General features: G+C 36.2%; 1 protein-coding gene across 1 annotated transcript in view; it reads right to left on the bottom strand.

Annotated features, from left to right (window-relative positions):
- The window catches only part of LOC131052199 (mitogen-activated protein kinase 9), a 57,438-nt gene that overhangs the window by 25,529 nt on the left and 5,742 nt on the right, over window positions 1-26,167 (bottom strand). Inside the window, exons 2-4 of the mRNA XM_057986818.2 lie at window positions 8,667-9,075; window positions 8,421-8,548; window positions 7,908-7,967 (exon numbers count right to left, since the gene is read on the bottom strand). Of these exons, the coding sequence (XP_057842801.2) occupies window positions 7,908-7,967; window positions 8,421-8,548; window positions 8,667-9,075 (597 nt within the window). The remainder of the gene's footprint in view (window positions 1-7,907; window positions 7,968-8,420; window positions 8,549-8,666; window positions 9,076-26,167) is intronic.

Raw genomic sequence — 26,167 nt, forward strand, 5'->3', positions numbered from 1 at the left:
TCAAATTTGATAAGTTCTTTCAAGAAAAACTTGCAAGAAAGATAATATAGAACACAAACTCAAGTATGTAGCACAAAAACTCAAAGCTTTAGCAAATTCCTTCTATTCCTTTCAATTCTTGAATTCACACATGAAAGCTCAAAGACTTCTTTGCCGTAAATTTGGCAAAGTTTTTGCTTGCTTTCCAAAAAGATAAAAATTACAATAGACCCCTCAAGTATTTATAGAAGAGGAGCCTTGAAAAAAAGGTGGGAAAATCCTAACTAACTTGAGAGATTCTCTCAACCACCAAACTAAGATTTATTCCAACTACAGTCTTAACTGTGAGATTTTACCAAGATCTAGAGGCAATGGAAAGCACAAATTAGAGAGACAAAATATATGATAGGAATAAACTGTATTCTATCAAGATGCAAAATATGATCAACTGGATCATTACAAGATGTTCAATGATTGCTCGTACACATAATGTAGATGAGCCTACTTATATAGCAAGGCTTATGGATATGTGAGCACACAAACATGACATGTGGCTCAATAAGAAATAAGGGTAGGTAGGAAATAGGTGTGGGTAGGTAGGAGAAACAATATAATATTCCACATGAGGTGGAATGTAACAACAAGATAAGATCAACACCATAAAAGGTGGAAATTCTCCTAAACACACTATCCCAATGTGGGACAAACACCCAAGTGTCTCATACCCAAACTACTATTAAATGCATGTACCTAAGTAAACTTAAGTAAAGTGTAATAATATCTAAGATGAATAATTATTTACACCAACACTAACTGAACACAACTTGTAGTTGTCTTACATGTAATTACAAAAGTGCAAATAAAGACTTAACTTGCAATTTACAGATGGCTTTTACATGTAACTTGTCAAAAGAAAAACTACAACTAAAAGATTACAAATCTGCAAAAATACAACTAAGTGTTGAAAAACACTTAAGTTGCAGCACGTGAAGACATGAATCCTTCAAACTTTTGGATGATCATTCGTAGTTCATCAGGATCCGGTTCATAGGTGTTCTTGGCAACAACCATGGTCTTCACAATGGTATCATGGCATCGGAGGAGCATAGAGTTGTTCTTCTCCAAGATGGACTGAATTTCATGCAAAAAGATTTGGTGTTTCATCAAAATTTGAATTGAAGCAGCTAAGAATTGTTCGCTCCTCCATTCATTATGAATCCTCATTTGTAAATCTGCAAGAACTTCTTCTTCTGGTATCAACTCTCCATCCTGACTTATTATGTTGCAAGAGGCATTTTCATAATGAGAAACAATATCTTGGAAAATTGCACCTCGTAATCTCATTGCATCACCAATCTCCTCAATGAGGGATTTAAGAACAAGGGCCTTATTTTCCAGAAGCTCTTCAAATTCCAAATACATGACCCTGGAAGGGATAATGGCATGCTCCTGTAGAACACTCAACTGTTGTTGGGGCATGGTGCGCCACATTGTCAAACTATCTTCAACACTTTCCAGATTCTTCTTAAAAGCGTCGAAGGTATGACTTAATTTCTCTTCAATAGTCTCCAACTTACACATCATCTGAAAAATGTCTTTCAGCACTTGTGCACATAGATCATGAAGCTGATCAACCCAGGAATCCAATGCTTGTACTTTTTGAGAAGCTCTTTCAACTCTATGAATTGATTCTCGTGCCTCGATAGAACTTGAAGGATTACTCACTTCACCAGTATGTTTTGTGATTTTAAGAATAGCTGCAACAAGTTGTCAGTTGTCCTCTTCTATCTTGTCTTTCTTAGCTAGAATTTCATCACACCGTTGTACTAGTGAAGCTACAAAAAATTGGGCATCATGTTTAATCACCTCATGTGTTTGCTTACCCAATTCTATCCTTGTAACTTTGTAATCAGCAGCCGACATCTCTTCAAGTGGCTTATCTGCAAGAGGTTCAACAATTTCAGCTACCTTCCTCTTGTTGTTGTCAACAGTTACTCTGGAGATAGTCTTGGCCTTTTTAGCCACCTTGAGCCTAGACTGTTTCAGTTGCTGATAATCAAAGCCATCAGGTGAGATTTCTTGCTTCTTCCTTTTTGGGGTAAAAGAACTAAGCCATGGAGGTAAAGCCATTAATTCTCCTTCAGTAACAGTTGCAAGCAAAGGAGAAGCAGTTTTTGTTTGAACAACTGTGGTCATCCTAGGAGGAGTATCTGTCTGGATGGCGACCACGGTTTGCTCAGTAACTAATGGGCATGAAGATTGCCTCATAAATTCTTCAAAGCCGGAAGTGGAGGTATCAATCTCTGACACCTGGATACATGCAGGAGTATCTTCAAGAACTTCCAACACACTCTCTTGTTGATGATCAGGAGACCGCTCGTATGCTGAAATAGGAACGACATTCTGAGGAGACTCTTCCACCATTATGTCAAGAGGAGAAAGGGGCGTCTCAATGGAAACTGAGGGAGGGATCTCATGAGGTGAGTCTGAAGCTCGAGACTTAGGAGCATCATCAAATTGTTGTCCTTCTTCTGGATTATCAAGATCGATCACCTGAACATGAAACCATGACTTTTCCTTCCCACGAACTGTCGCCTCCTTAGGAGGAAGCACTATTGCCCAACTAACTCGCAATTTGATCCTGGTGCCAGAAGATGATGGGCCTTCCTTGTTGTAAACCTGAATCTCAGACTTACGTCCAAGAGGCCCCGTAGAATCATCTTCTTTTCCAACCTTGATTTTGATGAGTCTAACACCATTACTTTTCAGCTAAACGTTGGTGTTAGCCAAGATAGGCTGAAATCTCTCAAGAATGGATATGCACTCCTTGTGTGACCATTGGATTAAACGAAGTGGAGCTTCCTCAACCCTTCATGAAATATATTCAAGATCAGGTACATTCCCATCGTCAATCATCCCTTGAGGAATATCCACCAAGTTCAAATCAACAACTTGCTCAACAGTGAGCCTGCAGTAAAATCCATCTTCAGAATTTCCACTTTTGTACGGAGATCTACCCAAATATCCTCAATACGATGCACGTGCGCGAAGGACTTTTTGATCTTTTCCTTCATACCCCGGTAATCAAAATCAGCTCTGGACTTAAACCTTTTGAGCTTAATTTCCTGCATCTTAGTCTCCATAGCCTTGGCTTTGACGGATGTGACAAGAGAATACCGGCCAATTTTCAATGGGTTTGTTGTAGAAATCCCCATTCCAACCTTATGTCTGACAAACTGATGAGCGTGGCCAATCATGATCTGTCTTCCCAACTCCATAAGAATAATCTTATCAGTTGGGTATCTAGGGAGCATGTATGGCTGCCCACTATAGCATCCGACTCTCATATAGATAAAGATCGGGAATTGAAGAAACAAGCACTCATACTCATTCACTCTTTCCCATGCCTCATTTGATACCCTTTTGTTCTTCAGAGTTCTATCAAACTGACACATGAAGTAACCGAAGAATGCATCTTGAACTCTTCTGAAATGCAATTTGTTGGGTCTCAAAGGCAGTTGATCATAGTATTCCCATACCGGTATAAGCGAGCGGTCACCTCTGGTAGAAAAACCAGGGAAATGTCTGAGTGACGCTGCCAAATACACTAAGTATGAATTCATATAGAAAGTCATGGTGGAAGGGACTGCTGCAAGTTGTTCGCACAAGGCATCGCTAATGACTTCTCCCCATGATATATGATGGGACTGCCTTATGAACATGACGAGCTAGTACATCCAGGGCTCAAAAACATTAGAATGTTCAAGACCCATTATCCTGTTGAGGAGAGTAATGATGTCCACAATCTCCCATTTGAAGTCACAGCGGTACAACTTAGCCCACCTTGAGAAAGTGGCTCGTGGCTCGTGAATCCACTTGTTAATATGACGTTTGCAGTCCTTTTTCCCTTTTTACGTAGTACTCAGCTGCACTATCTTTGGAGATTTCCATATAAACAGGTGCAGGTGGTATTTTGAAGACTTTCTCAATTGTGTCTGCATCAAGGCGGATTATTGCTTCACCATCATCATTTCTAATGGTTCTCGTCTCCTTGTCAAAGTGATGGGCGCAAGCGAGAACAAATTCAAGTTCTAGGGCAGCCACTGGAAAAGAAGATGCGTGATGGATATGGCTATCCAACAGCCGCTGCATATTGCTATCCTGCAGATCCTCTACCCTCTTGACAAATTCTGAAATGTTCACATGCCCTATCTCTGTATCTTTTATGCGATCCAAAGGAGAAGAGACTTGAGAAGGTAAAACCTCATTTTGTTACTTATCATATGTATACTTCATTTTCTTCGGAATTGGAGATGACGGTAAATCTGACATTGAAGGACAACCTGGTATACTGCGATGAAGGCTTAAAAGTGTTAAGGCAACATCATAATCAGCTACAACTAACATTTTTCCTTCTTCAAATGAGAAGAACTCCAACCCTTGCACTTCACGATTTTGTGAGAGAAAAAGGGGAAATAAATGGGAAATGCCAAAAATCTTGACTTTGACCAATTTCGGATCTTCGAGAAAATTTTACAAATATACAAGTTTAGAAGAGCGCACATGCAATCGGTTTTTTAAAACCCGAATGCAAGTATACTTGTAAAACGGTAAATGGAGAAATGAGTGAACTGAAAGTACGGATATAGGCGTTATGGGTGGATAAAAATGGAAAAATTTTGGGAATGACATTTTCATGAAAATGGGAAGAAATTTGAACATGCAATCCGGTTCTAAAAACCCGATTTTGGAAGGATGGGCATTTTTCATCTTTGCAACTTGGAATTTCAACAAAAGATGGTTAAAATTTTTGACCGTAAGGGAAGAACAATGATTTTCATTCAACTTGTAATCGGGATTTAAAATCCTGAATACAAGTAAAGAGGGAAAATGGGGAAGATCAATGCAATTCAAAAATTGCTTTTCAAGGGGGAAAATCTCTCTCACAAAACCGATTTTTGGGGAAAAAACAACATATATACAAATTTACAACTAGAAAGGAAAATAAGATAACAAGAAAACAAAAAAATGAAACAAGAAAAGAAAATAAATCATACCTTGTTTCAATCTGAAAATGCCTTTTCAAAAGATGACAAAAAAATGAAACAAGAAAAGAAAATAAATCATACCTTGTTTCAATCTGAAAATGCCTTTTCAAAAGATGATCAATCTTTGGAAGAAAGAAGAATAGCTCTTAAATAGAGATAAACCACAATCAAAAACCCTTGCCTCCTTTTATTAAAAAGCCATAAGCAAAAACGTGGCATCATATACAAGAAAAATGGCCCAAGAAGGGGTCAAATCTCCCTCTAACCTAAACGCCTTACCACACCAAACAAAAAAGACTTAGGAGGTTGAAGATTCGTGGAGTTTAGATCCACCAAAACGTGGGTTTTGGGCAAACACGTGTTTGCTGATTTAGATCAAAAAAAAACAGTAATTATAAACCCCAAATGGCGTGAAATGTGTTTGCAAATGCATGAGAATAGGAAAGAATCCCAAACGCCTCTCCTTCCTAAAAAATCTCCACGAAATTTGCTTGAAATCTTCAACAAAAACGTTTCTCTTTGTTGATCGGGTTTTTTGGAGGAAATAGCAGGTTCGATTTTGCATGTATTTGTGAAAATCAGGTTTCTTGGATGAAATAGCAAGTTTAAAATTGCACTTTTTCATCAACAAGGCAAAATCGGGTTTTGAAAATGCAATTACAAGTTTAAAATTCTCCAAATTGCACTTTATTGAGAAAATCAGGTTTTTGGGGCAAAATAGCAAGGTTTAAATGTCACTTTATTCCATTTCTAAGCAAAATCGGGTTTTGGAAAGAGATATACAAGTTACAAATAACTTGTAAAGGGAAAATAAAATCCCTACAAGTTTTAATAACTTGTACATATGTAATAGAGGTTAAAAATCCCTATTACAAGCAAAAGACATTAAAATAGGGGTTTTTCAAAAGAATTACAAGTTAACTTGTAACTTATCCAAAAAATCCCTATTATAACTTAAATAACCAAAAAGCAACAAGGGGGAAATAAAAAGCAAATTACAAGTTCTTATTTTTCAATAAAGTGCACTTGTAATTAGCCAAAAATTTCCCTACAAAGACCAAAACAAAAGAAATCATTAAAACTTGCAATTCAAGGAAAATTTCCCACCTACAATCAAAGAGAAAAAACCCGAAATTGAAGGAGGAAAGACATAGCAAACGAACCTAGAATGCGACAAAATTCGAAACGTGGTTCGAGGATGGAGTGAGTATTAATCCAGTCCAAGGATTAGGCATAATTCTGCCTTGGGAAGCGTGCCATAGAGTAAAATTTTCATTTTTTGACAAAAATTTCATGTAATGGTCTTTCATTTTTTAAACAAAAATGAGGACAACAAACCACACACCAGCTGAAGCAGGATATTGTAGAATTACTTGCTGCCTTTAACGAATGATAAAGATGAATTTGAAATTTAGGTATTGTGAAGATGGAGAACGTGCAGCATATTGTGTGCATTGATGGTGATAGTATCTTGACCTGTATACAAACTCTTAACTGGGTGATGTCATTATCATGGATGATTTAAATGCTTGCACTGAGACCTATCAGATGGTGATGAGTGTCTTAAGGAGATATATTCTGAAAGAATTTGGTTTATACAAAACCTCATCTGATGGGAAGAATCCTTCCATGCCTTGTGAAGGCATCTTTTCTAGTTGGAGGAATAGCAAATTCTTCATGAACTTGTGAACTTGTGAACAGAAGGGAGGGTAAAGATGCAATAAGGCAAAGATGTAAAAGGCCAAAGCGCATTTTGATAAATGCATATAACTAGTGGCATATATAGGTTGAGACCCTACAACTTTGTTAACTTAGTAATTTCAAATAGATTTTAATTGTCACTATCTAAAATTCTAAATGTTAGCCCTCCTACTTGGTTAACTTAGTAATTAGAATTTAAATAGGTTTAAATGTGACTATCTCAAATGCTCAATGTTAGCCCTGCAACTCAGTTGACTCAGTAATTTAGAAAAGATTTTTCATTTTGAATGTCTCAGTCTACATTTCTAAACATTAGCTCATATCATCCTTGTATTGAAAAATCAAATCACGCATTTATTTACAATAATACCCTTATTAGCAGTATAGGAGTCCCCACCCATAAGAAGGTTATATTTATAGCAACAGATTCAACACCACTTGTAGATTTCATAAAACCAGAAGCACTGTGAAACTAAATATATCCATATTAGAGAAAACGAAATAAATTAGACACCACTTAAAGGACATAAACATAACACTAAACTAGAGCTCAAATGTTCCTTTATTTACTTGCTTCATAATCATAGCCCTATAAATACATGCAATTATCAGTTCCAAATCTTTAACTACCCCACCTGTTAGTGCATAATCTTGAATTTTAAGAACATTACTCTTATAATCATCTATCTTCCCATCGCCACAAACCACAGGTTGTTCACACAACTGCCCAACTGCTATTTACTCCCAACAACATTCATAAATTCCATTGCAATTATCTTCTATCTGAATTTCTAAGATTGAATTCTACTTGAGGTTTTTTGGGTGGGTAAAATTAAAAATACTACCTGTTGGTTAGTATGTGTTATTGACAGTGTCTTCACCCATCCGTGATTATTATTTTCAGAAATGCACTCCTGATGTTTCTACTACTGGATTCCAGAACATGCATATTATGGTCATTCATCATTATTGTTTACTCTTAGGGCAGACATGGTAGAAATAATTGTTAGATACTCCATTGCATGCCACATTATATATCATATCTTTTATTTTGAAATAATGACAGGTGAATGTAGGTTACAGTACCCAATGGTTCAATGTAACTATTTAAGACAGCGTCAAGAAATCAGACAAATGGAAGCATGAGAAGTATAGACGACCAAAGTTTGAGAGGCTTACCTTGGAGAAGAAAGACCCACAAAGTTCAGGGGCTCGATACCACCTCGTTGCCACATAATCCTGCAACCAAAGTGCAAAAATCATCAACATTTCAAAAAATAGCATTTCTTTCATGATCAACTTGATTAGTTCGATGTGTTATATAATATCAACGTTAAAATTACTAATTTTCCTGACGTAAGGCAAAGCAGATGCATAACTTGGTCGCAAAATTTCCTGAAAAGTTGTCAACTTGCAGGCATTTGCACACATCAATGGGCCATATACTAACGCAAAGAATATATGACACCTGAGAAATGGCTCCTCACACAGAAAAGCCAATCTCGCTGCAATTTGAGTTTTCCTTCCTCTCCTATGGTGATGACATGTTTGTAAGAATTACACCAGTGAGAAAACAAGCACTACTCTCTTCAGGAAGACAATTGAATCCAGATTGGAGCCACAGCTCCATTAACATGGCTAGACGCAAAAATTTCTCTCCTATTCAACCTTAACCAAGGTGAGTAAAGTTACCGTCCAAAAAATTGCTGAAGGAGCATCATTGAATGAGACACGTGCAAGCCCAAAGTCGCATATTTTCAGTTTACAATCCGCATTTGCCAGGATATTTTTTGGCTTCAAATCACGATGAAATACATTTGCTGCCAGGAAAATCAAGAAATTTTATCGAGTGAAAACAACAAGAATATCAAAGCTGTGAAGCCCTAAAAACAAATCCATTATCATTTGTTATGGAACAAGCAGAAAATATTTCCACACCTGTGTGTATGTACTTCAAAGCTCTAAGAAGCTGATACAGGAAAAACTGATAGTGCTGAGGAGTGAGATCATCATTTGCTTTGATAACTTGATGCAGATCAGATTCCATCAACTCAAACACAACATATATATCTTTGAATTCTCTTCGCGATGGAGGAAGCATAATGTGCTTAATCTCAACTATGTCCGGATGACGAAGCAGCCTAAGGAGCTTGATTTCTCTCAGAATGCGAGTCGCATCAGAGACATGTTCAAATACATCATTAATCTTCTTAATTGCCACTCTCTCGCCTGTATGAGTATCAATTGCAGAACCTACTATGCCATAACTTCCTTTCCCTACAACCTCTTGTATCTGGTACCTATTGGCTTCACCATATTCTGTGAAAAAATCTGTATCCAGCAAGTTCTGGAACAAGGTAAGCAACATTAGCATCTGATATTAGTATTGGTTATATGTTCTAGCTATTTATCCATAGAAAAAGGTCCATAGTATCTCATATTAGTATTGGTTATCTGTTCAAGCTAATTATCCAGAGAAAGATCTAGAGCATATTGAAACATGATAAGAGCATATTGAAACATGATAATAAAATGTCACTTTCATTTATTCTTCAAGAAAGCAACTCTTCAAAGAGCTGACCAGACAAGAATGTCACAAAGAGTTCTGGTTTTTTTATTTTTAAACTCCAGCTTTGTTTAACTTTATATAGCAATCAAGCATAGCCCTGCATATTTGTAGGATAAGATTTAAAAGTAAGGCATTCCCCACTAAGCAAATCAATCTATTCAAGCCATTATTATTTTTGTTATTATCCTCGAAAGTAGATTACTTATGGTGCTTATCCTTTATTATTCTCTTTATTGGATAAGCAGAATGCTTTCCACTTTTTCTGCACATCATCTACCTCAATTTTTGTTGCCAAAATCCTTTCCAGCCCTTTTCACTATCTGTTGAATATTTCAGTTATGCATTTGCAGCATACCATGGTCCCATTCTTTCATCTTTCTTATATGATGGCATATTGAAATCCTAGAAAAGAGTATAATACATGATAATAAAGTTTAAATTTATAAATAAAGGGTGGATTGACAATTATGAAGCATAAAACGACCTAAATAGAGTATGAAGACTGTCAACAGAAAAGAAACAATAAACCTCAGCTATTGTGGGGCTCATACAACTAACAGCTTTTAAGTGGACTGTAGGGTACTAGGGAGAGCCTAAAACAAGAAATTTTGATTGAGTACTTCAGTTATGCATTTGAAGCATTATCATGGTCCCATACTTTATTCTTTCTTATATGATAGCATATTGAAATCCTAGAAAAAAGCATAATACATGATAATAAAGGATAAGTTTATAAATCAGGGGTGGATTGACAATTTTTAAACATAAAACAACCTAATTAGAGTATGCAGACTGTCAACAGAAAAGAAACAATAAACCTTAGCTATTGTGGGGCTTATATGACTTGAGAGTTTTTAAGCGGACTGTGGGGAGGGCCTATAACAACAAATTCTGATTATTTGTTCTGTGTGAATGAGAGAATTTGACACTGAAATTTGTAATGACCTAAGGATGTTAGTTACTAACTTCCATGTGGACTACATGATAAATGATAAGTTGCATAAAACAATGTACCATTAAAAACTTTCGTAGGGAGGGTTTCCATCTTTGAAAACAGAAGATAAAAGATAACACTCATTACAGAAGAGAAGCCAAATGTTCTAATAAACATTGTTTGATTATGAAGGACAAAAACATATTGGAGACCATAAAAGCAAACAACTCAAAGGAGAAAAGATTGTATAGAACTTCGAAGCTAATAATGCAAGCTTTAGGTTGTTTCCGTACCCATATTGCCAATTAAGATCTTTGGCAAACAAGTTACAAGGAGTTAAAGCAACTATCTCAGCATTATTTTCTTATTTATCATTTTCCTTTGACAATCTGATTATCACTTTGAGAATCTGGATCAAATGCTAAATAATCCTTCACAACAGCCAGGGAAAATAATCTGCTCTGCTTCCCTCCACCACTTCACATACCAGTTTTTTACTTCTAATTGAATACATCTGAAAACAGAGAATGCAATTAAGTCGGCAGTACAAGCATGCCTTATCACTTCCAGGGAGGATTAGTAAAGTAAATCAGGAGGTACTTTAATAACATACATATTTTAGCCAAATTTACCAAAAATTGCCCATTTCAAAACCATACGTATTTTACACAATTTCACAAAAAAATCATTCTTTAACAGAAAGCTCTAACATGTGTCTCACCCAACCATCGTGTGTGAAAATCCTCTAATGTAACTGTAATGGTGAAATTAGCATAAACATACCATTTCTTATTTAGTTTTGTGCCCATCTTGATGAGAATGCTTTAATGCAATAACATATCAACAAGTGGCATACTCTCATGTTAGATTTAGCTTATGACCTCATCCCTTTCCATCTTCATTTCACCCCCATCGGCACTCATTTCCATCCATTTGCCCCATACCTTGAGATCGCCACCTTATCTCTATAGATCATTTCCTTGTATTTCAAGATTGATCCAAGTCAATCCCAAGGAACACAAGAATGATCACCAAATTCCAGAGTTCCAAATTCAAATTTAAGCTTGCCCATCTCCTTATATTATAATACTAATTGTTATAAGCTGACCTACCACACATGTAACATGTTGCTATGTTATAGTCTTTAAAGACATTCATTGCACACTAAAACACATGACAGAATAACACAAGGCATTGGATAATTAATTAAGCATTTGCTTTTGAATGCAAGGGCATTAAAGAAATCAAATCTGCATCATCATATTGGCCATCTGTGTGTCTATTATGAATGTTGTCTTTAATCTCCTTCATCACCATTACTTCAGTCAACCAAGGATTTGACCTGGGAAAACCCATTCACCTATTAAATTGGCAATCTCATCAAGGTGACTTTAGACACCACCTGACGAAGTGAGATAGCAGAAATAGTTCTCCTCAGATGCATTTTTTTGTCAAATCCATCTTGTGCAGCTCATATCATTTTTTGCACGTCAGATCAAGCTTGCAGAAGTCAAGATCAAACTAGCAGGACTTGGAATCAATCTGCATCTTTTCCTACAACAATTTAGACTCTCCGACATTCATCAAAATTAATTTTCTTACAGTAGTAAATCATTTCAGAGCAGCATGAATCTATCACTGATCCTAGAGCTGAGTACACCTAATCTGCTTAATTATTTTTTGTACATTTATTTCAATAATCTGCCCCGGCTTTGGTTATCTACGTTAATTTGTGCTCAATTCATTGTATTTATTTAATTATCCTACATAATGTGTAAAGCATTTTTTCTTTACATTTTTTGTGAACCCAACATTCTCACACCACCCTAGGGCTTGGCCTTGGGGTTATTCAGATCTGATTTTTCTGATTATCTATCCTCTATCAAAGATCTGATTAGGGTTTGGATCCACCCCTATTCGTGCATCACTAATTTATCTATATTAGGGCTTGGATTTTTATTGTATGATATCTTTTAAATCCATACCCACCAACCCACAAATTATTTTGGCCTTTGGGGATTGCATTTCACACTTGTTTCAGATCCAATTATTAACTGAATTTTTAGATTTATATCAGCCCTTAGGTCATTTTTATCATTTCTTTTATCCTTTAGGACATCTCTTGCTTTATAGCCTCCCTATCGCCCTAAGAGATTTGTACATCATTTACCATGGATTCTCGTAGTCCATTGCTTTTAGCTTCTATGCATAATGCTCTTACTGATTTTGACCCAATAATTCAATTTACCATATTTGATCCTTCCATCCTCAATGCTTTCATGGATTTCTATCAATTATCAAACGAATGGCATTGTCTTATCTATGGAGATATTGTTTCATCATGTGAATTATCTTTCCTCCATCATAAATCATATTATTGCCCTTCCTTCTCTTTTAGACACATTCACCTCACTTGTCCATGAATCTCATGTTACCTATATTTTTCTTATGAATAGTGCTAGAAATGTGCTTGAGCCTAGTGATGTTTTACCTTTGAGCACATTTCCCTCCATCTCAAGATGATATCCCTCATACATTGGATGGTACTCTTAGAAATGGTTATTTACAAAATAATAATGTATCATTTTTAGTCTCTCATGACATTGTTGTTGCCTGTGATGTTATTCCATCTACATCTAATGACACATTATATATACTCCTACCATGTTATCTACATGCTATAGCACAAATGCTCACACAACTAGACATCAATTCCATAGCACACAATCTTGTGTGCAACTGCCTGCATCATGTGCCTTGTACACAGTGCCAAGAACCATGCTGCACTACTCAAAAGCAACTCCCCAACTTGTGCATTGTGCTTTACATCATGCATCATCTGCAAAAATTTACGGAACATGCTGCTCAACATTGTAAACAATTTTTTCTACAACATACACCAAATATGCATTCCCGCATACATTCACGGCATGCAATACAAATCTCAAGACAACATTGTGCAAAATCTCATAGCATAATGCAATAGTCCAATGCATTTTTTAGAGACATTTCATGACATGCCACTTATCAACAAAATGCATAACCAAAATCCTAATCATTGGAAGATGAAGAGTCAAGCATGGAAGACCAACCAATCCAATTTCCATTACAATCACCTCCTCTAAAATAATGTCAAATATAACTATACATCTATAACATAACAAGGAGAAAGATTTAGCAAACAAATATTTGTAAATATAAATACACAACCACAAGTTTCTAAAAGAGTTTGCCATGTACAAAACAAGCAAATTAATAAAACATCTTGTTCCTCTTTATCTCCATATTTGCACACGCTTACAATACATCTAGGCCCTAGCCTAGAAGGATGTCCCCTAAACCACCTAGGATTCAAATCATTGGTATTTGAGTGATTCGTTTTGCATATCCTACCAAACAAGATCAAAGTATTTGAGCTTGAACACCAAACCACAAGATACGTCAAATTACCTTCCAAGTCATTTCAAAAATGATAGAGGAGCAAGATGCAATCCACACAATGATCAAAGATGAAATTACAAAGACTCTTAAAGAACAACAAGCCCTTATGTTCTACTAATTTGTAAAAGTCCTTGAAGGGGTGGGTACATCGACACAATCATCTAGTAAATCTTTTAATGGCTAAATCCCCCATAGATTCCAAATGAACTTAGAATTTTTGTGTTTGAGGGTAAAATAGATGTCGATGTTGTAGATAATTGATTACATCAATTAGAGTCATGTTTCTCTATAAATGACTTTTCTAATGAGGATAAGATCGAGATTGTGCTTCTAAAAGTTTATTCACCCATCAAGAAGTGTTGGCAATCCCATGTGCATTGGGAGGAAAACCAAACAAGAGGATAATTTGAGCATACCTTACAAATTTTCCTCAAGCCTGCAAGGATGAATATCATCTTGAAGATGTCCATGATGACCACTCCATTTAATGGCAACAATTGTACCAAGGACATGACCAATTAATTTGTGCCTATGCTAATGCAAAATGACCTCTATGCTAAGCTGGCCATATTCAAGTTAGACAAACATAAAATCCTCAAGTATAGCAACAGGATGCACCCCTTCATTTAGTCAAAACTAAAACTAGTGAAGATCAAGACAAAGGGAAAAGCCTATCACTATGTAATTTTCATTATGGACTAGGTGAAAATGAAGGACAAATAGGAAAAAATCCCATGCCAAAAAAAACATTGCCTTAAGACCAAACTATCCAAGACAAGTAAATAGTGCAACAAACATAAATACAACCACCTCTCCAACACAAAGTCCTATGTGTACAAGAATTTGTTCTTTTGCATAGAAGCAAGGGTTCCCACGAGCTAGACCCTAAAGGTACCTATCTTCATGCAACAATCATAACATTAACGATAGATGCAAAAGCAAAGCACATACTCCATTCGCATATGTGAGTGCAAGGGGGTAGCCAATAGCCATTGGCTTTTCTAGTTGATGGCAATAGCAAAAAGAATTTGATTTCTAAAACTATTGGCGTGCATCTAAATTTGTCAACCATGCCTCATTCATAGTCTTACAATTGGGGATGGATCAATTCCTACAACACCAAAGATATGCATGTCATCCATCAACATTGCTTCTCATATTTTATTCATCGTTTCTGTAAGGTGCTAGTATGTGAAATCGCAACAATTGATTTCAATGACATAATCCTTGGGCATCCCAATCTACAGTGTCACCAAAGTATCTCCACGATGAATCCTCAAAGCATCACGATTTTAGCAAGTGGTAAGAGATATTAGATTCCACAAGTCAAAAATGTCATGTAGTCTTCGCATCAACTCAAAAAAGGGAGAATGATCTAGGCATGCCATTGGACATCAAATCCATAGAGCACAATCATGTGCATAGCTCCTTGCATCATGCACCATGAAAAAAGAGCTGAGAAGAATGTAGCGCAATGCAAAAGCCACTCCTCGACTCGTGTGTAAGCCCTTTCCATCATGTGCTTGCTATCTACACAACGTTAAGGATCATGTTGCATGGCATTGTCGATGACTCTATATATGCTTTGTGCCACACTTGAATTCCCAAACACTCATGAAGTGCAATACAAAGCTCATCACAAAACATTATGTAACATCCCATGGCAATGCACAATGGTCCAATACATCTTTGGCATTTCATGACATGCAACTCATTAGCATCCTCAAAGCATCACCATTTTACCGAGTGGCAAGAGATATTAGATTCCAAAAGTGATTCCACAAGTCAAACATGCCATGTAGTCTTCGCATCAACTTGCACAAGTTTCCTTCAACACAATTAGGATGACTATCTTTCAAAAAGGGGAGAATGATCTAGGGATGCCACTGGACATCAGTTCAAAAGAGCACAATCATGTGCATAGCTCCTTGCATCATGCACCATGAACAAAGAGCTGAGAAGAATGTAGCACAATGCAAAAGCCACTCCTCAGCTCATGTGTAAGCACATCATGTGCCTATTATCTACACAAAGTTAAGGATCATGTTGCATAGCATTGTTGATAACTTTTATATGTGCTTTGTGCCACACTTGAATCCCCAAACACTCATGAAGTGCAATACAAAGCTTATAACAAAATATTATGTGACATCCCATGGCAATGCACAATGGTCCAATACATCTTTGGCATTTCATGACATGCAACTCATTAGCAACTTAGCATAGCATGACAACAAATTTTGAATCATCAAATGATGAAGCATCACACACAAAATGCCATCCAATTCAACTTCCATAACAACCTTCTTCACAATCATGTAGAATAAGAATGTACATCTATAACATAACAAGGAGAGGCACTTAGCAACTAGACATTGTAAATACATATTCACACATCTCCATGGGAGTGTGCCAGGTACAAAATGCATAGATTAATAAAATGGTTTGTCCAATTATTGTATTCTTCTTTGTCTAATGCTTTCACACACTCACAACATGTCCAAGCCATTGCCTAGAACATTGTCCCTCAAACCACCTAGAATTCAAATCACTATGCATATGGCTTATACATATACAATACCTCCATTTCATGTTTTGTCATCACCATTGCATGCTTCCATTCCTACACAAACCACTACTAGATTTAGGCCACATGGATGTCTCACATACTCCACCTAAACATGCCACGCATGGTTGGACAAGCTTACTTCAAAGATACACTCTCGATCTACTTGCACTATCATGTTTGATTCTTTAGAGCTTGTACATCCTAAGATAATTCTTTGAGGCTTGCTAGGTACTATTCTACTTTTAGATACTTTTCTCAACGATGAAGCTCTAACTGAATTCTTCAAAATATGAGAATTTGCACAATTTCCATCATGATAGAGGATTTTTGTATGCTATTGAGGCTTGTTCTTATTTGAGGGAAACCTCTTCTTTGCTAGGCAATCCTCCCAATTTATTTAACGTTTTTCCCACAAGACCCTTTATTGAGAATAGAAATATGGTTCTCATTGGCAATACTTTTGAAATTTAGATGGCACACTTGCTGAAAACTCGACAAGTGACAAAAACTCGTCGAGTTTTTCGACCTGGCAAGTAGTAATGACTTCTACTCGCCAGGAAAAATTGCCGAGTTTTTGGCGAATTTTAAAGAAAAACTCGCCCGCGTTAGCATAACAGCCGAAAACGGCAAAAAATACATGCATTTTTTGTTTTTCGATATGGTTTTGGGCTGAGAAGGGGGAAACTCACTTGGAAGGGCCACGCCGAGAGCCCACTATGCCCTCAAGTAATCGTCGAGTTTTTTGGTTTGTCCGTCAGGATTCATATATGGAATATAACATTTAAGTATAAGATCTTTCTTATACTTTAAGTTATATTCCATATATACTATCAGGATGTTTGAGAGTGGTTTCGGACCTCCAGGAGTTCTAATGCAAAATCTAGTTTTTGGAGGATTCTTCAATTTTCCAGATAGTCAAATTTCAGGATCCTTCGACGATGCCCCTTGACCCCAACTTGGGGGCGCTGCCCCCAAACCCCTGTCGAAAAATATAGGGGGAAACTGCGCTGATGGAAGTAGGGAAAATTTAACCTCCGAGTCTGATTAGGCTCCATATAACAACATAATAAATCCTGGTATTATACATTTTAGAGTTGAAAGTTTGAAACTATGAGTATGAATGATGAAATTTCAAATATGATGAAAGTTTGAAACTAGTTTTAGCTAAAGTTGGGAAGAGGAAGTTGTATTTACTTTTGGTTTTACAAAAATTATTTACTATTTTGCTTCCAGCCATCAGCATTTCTCATGAGGATGCGATTTTGTAGACACTTTGCATTTAAATATATCTAGAATTAGCTTGTTTCTTTTGTGTTATCATTTATTGACTCATTGGATGCATCTTCTCATTAAATTTTGCAAAAAAAATGCATTTTTTATTAAAATTAAGCGTGTTTTTACGTTGCCGAGTTTTTTGCCGAGTTTTTTCGAGTTTTTCTCGAGTTTTCGCCAACTTTTTTTCTCAGGGGCTTGGCAAGTCGAGCCGAGTCGCGAGTAGTTCAACTATGCTTTTGATGTTGAAAAGGAAAAAACTAACAAATAAAAGGTCTTAAAGATAGGTGAATCCTTAGATGATCATGGATGTTATAACATGTCATGTACACTACATGATTACAATTATGCATATGCTTGGGCTTATGAGTGCATGCTTGACATCTCTAATATTATTGTCATGCATAACATTGTCTTAGACTTCATGCCAAAATTGTCAAATAGAAATATCAAAAATGCATCCTAAAGTGGCACTCATGGTCAAAGATGAAATTGAGAAAATGCTAAAGCTGGTTTCATACATCCAATTGACTATTCCCCTTGTACTAAATTAAATCGACACATATGCATATTCACTAAATATCCTTCATGGACAATTTTTCTAGTTATAATCAAATATTTATCAATCCTCAAGATCAACATAAGACTACCTTTACAACAACACCATGGGAGAACTATTTGTATGTTGTACCTTTTGGTTTAAAGAAAGCTAGCTACAATAATCAACGAACCATGACTAAATGCACAATATTCTAAAAGACTATAGATGATATCTTTGGGAAATCAAAGCAATACAAGGCATTGAAACAGATACTAAAAAGATTGATCATATTATAAGCATTCCTTTACCTCAAATTCTTACACAGCTTCAAATCTCACAAGGGAAGATCCAAGCCATTTAACACTTTATTTCACAATTAATAGATGACAAATTGCCTTTATGATGCAAGAGCATCCAAGGGTGTAAGGGCAATCTTGCATCACCCAAAAATATTTTTATTTTATTATAGTTGGTGTAAATGTTATTCAAATTTATATTCAAATCTAAGTTGTAGGAGGTTTGATATTCTTTTAATGTTATTGACTGTTGCTTCTTATGTTTCAGATTGTTGTAGATGACATTGATTAATTTCTATATATCTACAGCACTTCACACGGCATCTACTTATATGCGATGCCCACCGATCAAGGCATGCCTTGACCGGACATGTCTCTTGACATGCTCGATCAAGACATGTCTTGATTGGTTCATAGGCATCGCTTCAATGAAGCACTTTACCGATAACTATCGGGTTTAAAACAAATGCTATTTAATGTTTGACAACTGATACCAAATCGGTTCACATCAAATGCTATTACATTAATCAACCGATAACAAATCGGTTCACGTCAAATGCTATTACAATAACAACCGATAACAAATTGATATGATGAGATTAATACGATATGATAACATCAATCGATGCTATCATATGATAACTATGATAGTTATCATAAATCGGATCTGTTCTATTGCAATATTGAATTTATAATAACTATTATAGTTATCATATGATAACATCAATCGATGCTATCATATGATAACTATGATAGTTATCATAAATTCGATCTGTTCTATTGCAATCATAGTATATGAAATATGGTCATAGCACGATCAATTACATTTGGTAATGATGTCCACATATCGAATTGTGTAATCCGATGTTTGGATTGTGGAATGCATATAATAAGTCTACCATTAGCTTGTAGTTATATCGATAAGGTAGATGATTGAATGAGAGATAAATGAAGTTTCTCATTCAATCATTTATCTTACCGAAGCTACTTAGTTTCAACACTCCCTCTTAGCTAGGGAAGATAACTAGAGACTTATGTAAACATTGAAATAAGCATCACATTTCTCATAATAGAATGTATTACATGACCTCGTAATACAAAGGATCATATCACATATACTTGTGACATGATATATCACATAATAAGTGACACAGGAATATATCACATCATCTCGTGATATAGATATCACATAACACGTGATATCAGCACGCATAACACGTGATACCTTGGGTATACAATACTTGAGAATGTTGAATTCCCTTATATCCAAGTTATGGTATGTGCACTGACATTACATCACATAGTGTCTACCATAACATATCATGGCACATCCATGAGTCAGAATGATATCAAGTCAGCATGATATCAACATTACAAGATCGTCACCTTATAATGTTTAATACAAGTGTTCATTGTCTAAAAGATCGTCACCTTTTAGAAATGTACACAGCGGGTGGAGCCCATAAAGTCATAACACGACAAAAGAAGTTTACACATTAAACATCTCATATATTAGTATAGATTACAAAACTAATTATAACTCAATCATACCAAGACCTTTCTTGAAGTGTTCAACTTTCACTCTAGATAGAGGCTTGGTCAGTATGTCTGTTGTCTGGTCTCCTGTACTAATATACTACAACTGAATCACATTCCTATCCACCATATCTCTCACATAGTGATAAGGAATCTTTGTGTTTGGATCTATCATGAAATACAGGGTTCACAGAGAGTTTTATACAACTCTGATTATCACAATGAATTATAGTAGGCTTCAGTGGTTCTCTAAATAATCCCACAAGTAGTTTCCGTAGCCATACAACTTCTCGTGCAGCCATGGAAGTTGCGATATATTCGGCCTTTGTAGAACTCTGAGCTACTGAAGATTGTTTCCTGCTAATCCAAGATATCATGGCTGAACCCAAGCTGAAGCAACACCCTGAGGTGCTTTTCCTATCAGTCACACTTCCAGCGCAATTTGAATCAGTGAACCCGTGAAGATCCAAAACAATATTCTCATACTTGAGTCCATAGTTAAGAGTGCCTTGAAGGTATCTCATGATATGTTTTACAGCCATAAGATGAATCTCCTTAGGTTCACACATAAACTGACTCGAGACATTTACTGGATAACAAATATTAGGTCTAGTATTGACCAAGTACATTAATGATCCAATCATCTGTCTGTAGAGAGTAGGATCTACAAATGGGGAATCTGGTGCTGCCTCCTTCAATTTGTGAAGATTAGTTTCCATAGGAGAAGTCATGGGTCTGCAGTTCACCATACCAAATCTCTTCAATATGTCTAAGATGTATTTTCCTTGATTAAGTATTAATACTGTTAGAGTTTTGCCAAACTTCCAATCCAAGAAAGTAATGTAGAAGGCCTAAATCCTTCAAATCAAACTCTTTTTCAAGGTCTTTCTTACATTGACCAATAAGGTGATCTTCTCCTGTAATCAGAAGATCATCAACATATAAGATCAATATCAACATATCACCTTTGACTTTCTTGAAGTAAAGATTCGGATTTGCATCATTCTTTGAGAATCCCAATCCCAGGAGATAACTGTCAATTCTTTCATACCAGGCCCTGGGAGCCTATTTTAGACCATATAGAGCTTTCTTTAATCTGCACACGTGTCTCTGCATTGTGGATCTCAAACCCTTCTGGTTGTTCTTAGTAGACTTCCTCCTCAATTTTACCATTCAAAAAAGCGGTTTTCACATCCATCTGATGGACTTTCCAACCTTTGGCTGCTGCAATGGCCAGTACTGTTCTGACAAAGGTGTATCTAGCAACTGGAGCAAATGTCTCATCATAGTCTATTCCTTCTTTTTGTGAGAACCCCCGAGCAACAAATCCAGATTTATGTTTCTCTATGCTACTATCTGCAGCGTGTTTGATTTTGAATAGCCACTTGGATGAGACAACGGATTTCCCTTTTGGCCTAGGAACAATTTCCCATACATCATTGTTTAGGATGGATTTATATTCTTCCGACATGGCATCTTTCCAAACTTGATGTTTAAGAGCTTCTGGTGCACTAGAGGGTTCTGATTTGGAGAGATCATTCATTAAGGCTACATAGCTAGTGAATCTTTGAGGCCTCTTACTTTCTCTAAAAGTCCCTGAAGGAGCTACAAAGTCCCTTGCATCTTACATTGTTTTGTGAGCTCATAGAGGTATTTTCTTAGGGATTTCTTGGGGAGGAATTTGTACTTCATTTTCTTCTGAACACTCCCTTTGAATCTCGGGAGTGGGATCCTCTTCTATGTCTGAAGATGGAGCATAGATTTCTGACTCAATAGAGTATTTGGCCCTTTTGAAGGCTATGTCTTCTTCAAATATTACATCTCTACCAAGTTCAATATTGCTATGTCCAGGCACAAATATTTTGTAGGCTTTAGAGGTTTCACTATATCCAACAAAGATTCCTTTTCTTCCAGAGGGTTCTAGTTTTGTTCTTTTCTCTTTAGGTATATGAAAGTAAACAGGGCATCCAAATATCCTAAAGTGAGTGATATCGGGTTTTATCCCTGTGAAAACTTCTTCAGGAGTTTTATCTTCAATGTGGGAGTGAGGACATCTATTTTGTAGGTATACAGCAGTGTTGGAGGCTTCTGCCCAAAGATGAGTTTCTAAGTTTTGATCAAGAAGCATGGCTTTGGATGCTTCTACAATGGTTCTATTTTTCCTCTCAACAACCCCATTTTGTTGGGGGTTGTAAGGGACAATGAACTCCCTCTTAATCCTAGCTTCTTTACAAAATTCCCTTAAAATGTCTGAGATATATTCCCTCCCATTATCAGTCCTTAGGATTTTTATTTTCTTTCCGGAAGAGTTTTCAGAGAGAGATTTGAATTCCTTAAATCTCTTGAGCATCTCTTCAGATTCGTTATGTTTAAGAAAGTAGATCCAAGTCTTCCTGGAGAAGTCATCAATGAATATTACATAATAAAGGAACCCTCCTAATGATGGTACAGACATTGGCCCACATAGGTCAGAGTGAACTAGTTCTAAAACATTGCTTGTTTTCCTAGAACTATTCTAAAAGGAACTCTTAGTATTTTTGCCTAAGGCACACCCCTTACATGTACCAGAATGGTATTGTTTTAACTTAGGCAAACCAATTACTAATTTTTCCATTGAACATAAAGCTGGAAAGTTTAAATGACCTAATCTTCTATGCCAAATTTCATTAGAATCTGCAATCTCATGAAGTAGGGCTAGGTTAGATTCAGTACATACCTCGTACAAATAGCCTTTTCCATGTCCTAGGGTTATAGCCTTCTTGATGGAAGAGTTTTGTGGCCATACTAGAACTTTACCATTCATGAAGGTTATTCTGTACCCATCATCTTCAAGTGCAGATATGGAGATTAAGTTCCTCTTGATGCCAGGAACGAATAGGACTCCAGTGAGTTGGAGAGACATGCCTATCTTCAGCTTAATGGTGCAGGTACCGACGCCTTTCACCGGATGTGCAGAGTCATCACGAATGGTTACTTCTTCATCAATTTCTTCTAACATGGAATCCAATAATTCTCTATACCCAGTGATGTGTCTTAAAGACCCACTGTCAATGATCCAAGTGTTAGATTTATTGGATACTTGACTAGAGAGGGCAAAGTAGAATACATGCTTCTCGGAGTCATTCTTCCCTTTTCACTTTTGCAAATGTAACTTGTTGTTTGATTCTATCAGGACATTTTGCTGCATAGTGTCCATATTGATCACACCTAAAGCACTGAATGTGAGAGTTGTCTTTCTTAGATGACCTTTTCTCATGTTGGTTCTTTCTCTTCTTGAAATGTTTCTTCTTGCTTTTCTTGTTGGAGTTGGTATTTAGAACATGGAGATCTTCATCTATGTTCTTTTGCTTGATCTCCTTCTTATTTAACCTTGACTCCTCTTGAAGACAATCTGCTCTTAGCCTATCAAATTTCGGATATTTAGCCCTTGCACTAATGCCTTGGACGAATGTTTCCCATGTATTAGGCAACCCATCTAGAGCAATGAGCGTTAGGTCTTTGCTTTGGATCTCATATCCAAGCGTTGTCAGTTCATCCCTTAGAGCTGATATCCACATAAAGTATCCATTGATTGAGTCTCCTTTGTTCATATTTATATGATTTATTTCCCTTTTTAGAGCTAGGGTTCTACTTGCGTTGTTTATCTCGAATGCACTTTCAAGTGCTTTGAACATATGGTAGGCAGTCTCATGCCTTGTTATTATTGGCATAATGTGATTTCTCACTCCATCAACAATGATCTTCAAGGCTTTTTCATTTCCCTCAATCCATGTCGATTTGTCAGGTTCATTCTCTGGTTCTTTAGATTCAACTCTTACAAATGATTCAACTTTATTCTCTTTTAGAATCATCTTAATTATGAATTTCCATGCTGAGAAATTATCGCCTCCTTCAAGTTTGTCCTCAAATCTGATAGCATTAGCCATGGAAAATGTGATGTTTATATCTTTGATTTGAACTTCTCAAATTTGAATGCCTTAGGTTCGATCAGCAAGGCTCTGGTACCATGTAAATGTTATTCAAATTTATATTCAAATCTAAGTTGTAGGAGGTTTGATATTCTTTTAATGTTATTGACTGTTGCTTCTTATGTTTCAGATTGCTATAGATGACATTGATTAATTTCTATATATCTACAGCACTTCACACGGCATCTACTTATATGTGATGCCCATCGATCAAGGCATGCCTTGACCGGACATGTCTCTTGACATGCCCGATCAAGACATGTCTTGATCGGTTCATAGGCATCGCTTCAATGAAGCGCTTTACCAATAACTATGGGGTTTAAAACAAATGCTATTTAATGTTTGACAACCGATACCAAATCGGTTCACGTCAAATGTTATTACATTAATCAACCGATAACAAATCGGTTCACGTCAAATGCTATTACAATAACAACCGATAACAAATCGATATGATGAGATTAATACGATAACTATTTATAGTTATCATATGATAACATCAATCGATGCTATCATATGATAACTATGATAGTTATCATAAATGCGATCTGTTCCATTGCAATCATAGCATATGAAATATGGTCATAGCACGATCGATTACATTTGGTAATGATGTCCACATATCGAATTGTGTAATCCAATGTTTGGACTATGGAATGCATATAATCATTAAGTCTGCCATTAGCTTGTAGTTATATCAATAAGGTAGATGATTGAACGAGAGATAAATGAAGTCTCTCATTCAATCATTTATCTTACCGAAGCTACTTAGTTTCAACAGTTGGTAATGTTTTAGGTGAATAAATTGATGTAATAAGGCCTAATATTTAATTAAATATTCAGCCAAATCCTAAGGTTTCAGTTTAATTGTGAAATGAACACATGTCGGTGGCATCTACAAGGCATATGCTCAGAATATTCTATTTTGATGTCCAAAATGGGAGTGGGAAGAAACTTTCCTTCCATGATCCTTCATGTTGAAACTTGCCATTTTAAGCATTTCAAATTTATGCACCCAAGTACACTTGCCTATTCCGGGTACTGGGAAAGTTATGGAAGTTTCTAATTTGACTGATTGAGAAGGAGGTGACCATGTGCAGTTCAAGTGGAGCAATTAATGCAATTTTCTATGTTTAGGGGCAGCCTCCATATCTTGGTGTGGGAATTTGGAACTGTTTTCAAAATCATGGTTTTAGGAAACAATAGTTGTTTTCCCTCCATTACATCTCTATAAATTGGGAGCCAGAGTTAGCAATTATAAATTTTTGCAAGTTGGAGTTCAACAAGAAAATTAAAGAGCAGAAATCAGATTTGAGTATGGTGTTGCTGTTATAGTTCTCTCTTGCAGGTGTTGCTCATTTTTGTATGACGCCCATGAGGCTAAATTTTATGTGATTTTCAGAGCAACTTTGTAATTACTAATTTCACTTTACAAAAATCAATCGAAAGCAAGTCATTTTTTCTTGTATTTTCTTGTTGTAGGTTGGTTGTGTAAGGGAGAGTCTCCCTGCATCACTTTACCAAACCCTTAAAAGAAAAATACAATGATAATGATTAACAAAAGACATTTGAAAACATGAAACAACACTTAATGAATCCACCAACTCTCATGTCAATCATTCATGGAAAACCTCTATTGCTATATGTTTCAGCGACAAAATGTGTCGCTAGAAGCTTATCAACTCAAAATTAACACACTTATAGTAACATATTGCTTCAGTATCTTGACATCAATGACATTGACGAATCCATTGTTCTTCAAGAGGACCATGAAGGCATTTGTAGGGAACATGTAAGTGCCAAGTTATTAGTTCAAAAGATTTTACTAATGGATTACTATTGGTGTCCCATGGAAAACAATTCTCATTGACTCATTAAGAAATGTTCAAATTGCCAAACTCAATAATTTGAAACATGTCGCTACTAACAAATTGCATCCATTCACCTCTCATTGGCCTTTCTCTACTTGGGAATTAGATTTTGTGGGCAAGATTTGCCCAACATATTTTGTTAAACACAATTTTATTGTTACTAGCACAAATTATTTAACCATATGGGTTGAAGCTATTCCACTCAAATCTACAACGACATCCAACATTTGCACTTTTATCACAAATAATCTTCTCTCAGAACAAAATACCAATTACCATTGTTACTAATAATGGTAGTTCTTTTAAGGATCAAAAAGTGAAAAAATGTTTAGATAGACTCCATTTTCAACAATGCTTCTCTACTTCATATTACCCATAAGGTAATGGCCAAGTTGAGGCTACAAATAACACCATTGAGCAACTATTGCACAATACAATTAAT

The sequence above is a fragment of the Cryptomeria japonica genome, chromosome 2 (assembly GCF_030272615.1).
Source record: "Cryptomeria japonica chromosome 2, Sugi_1.0, whole genome shotgun sequence".
Taxonomy (NCBI): Eukaryota; Viridiplantae; Streptophyta; class Pinopsida; order Cupressales; family Cupressaceae; genus Cryptomeria; species Cryptomeria japonica.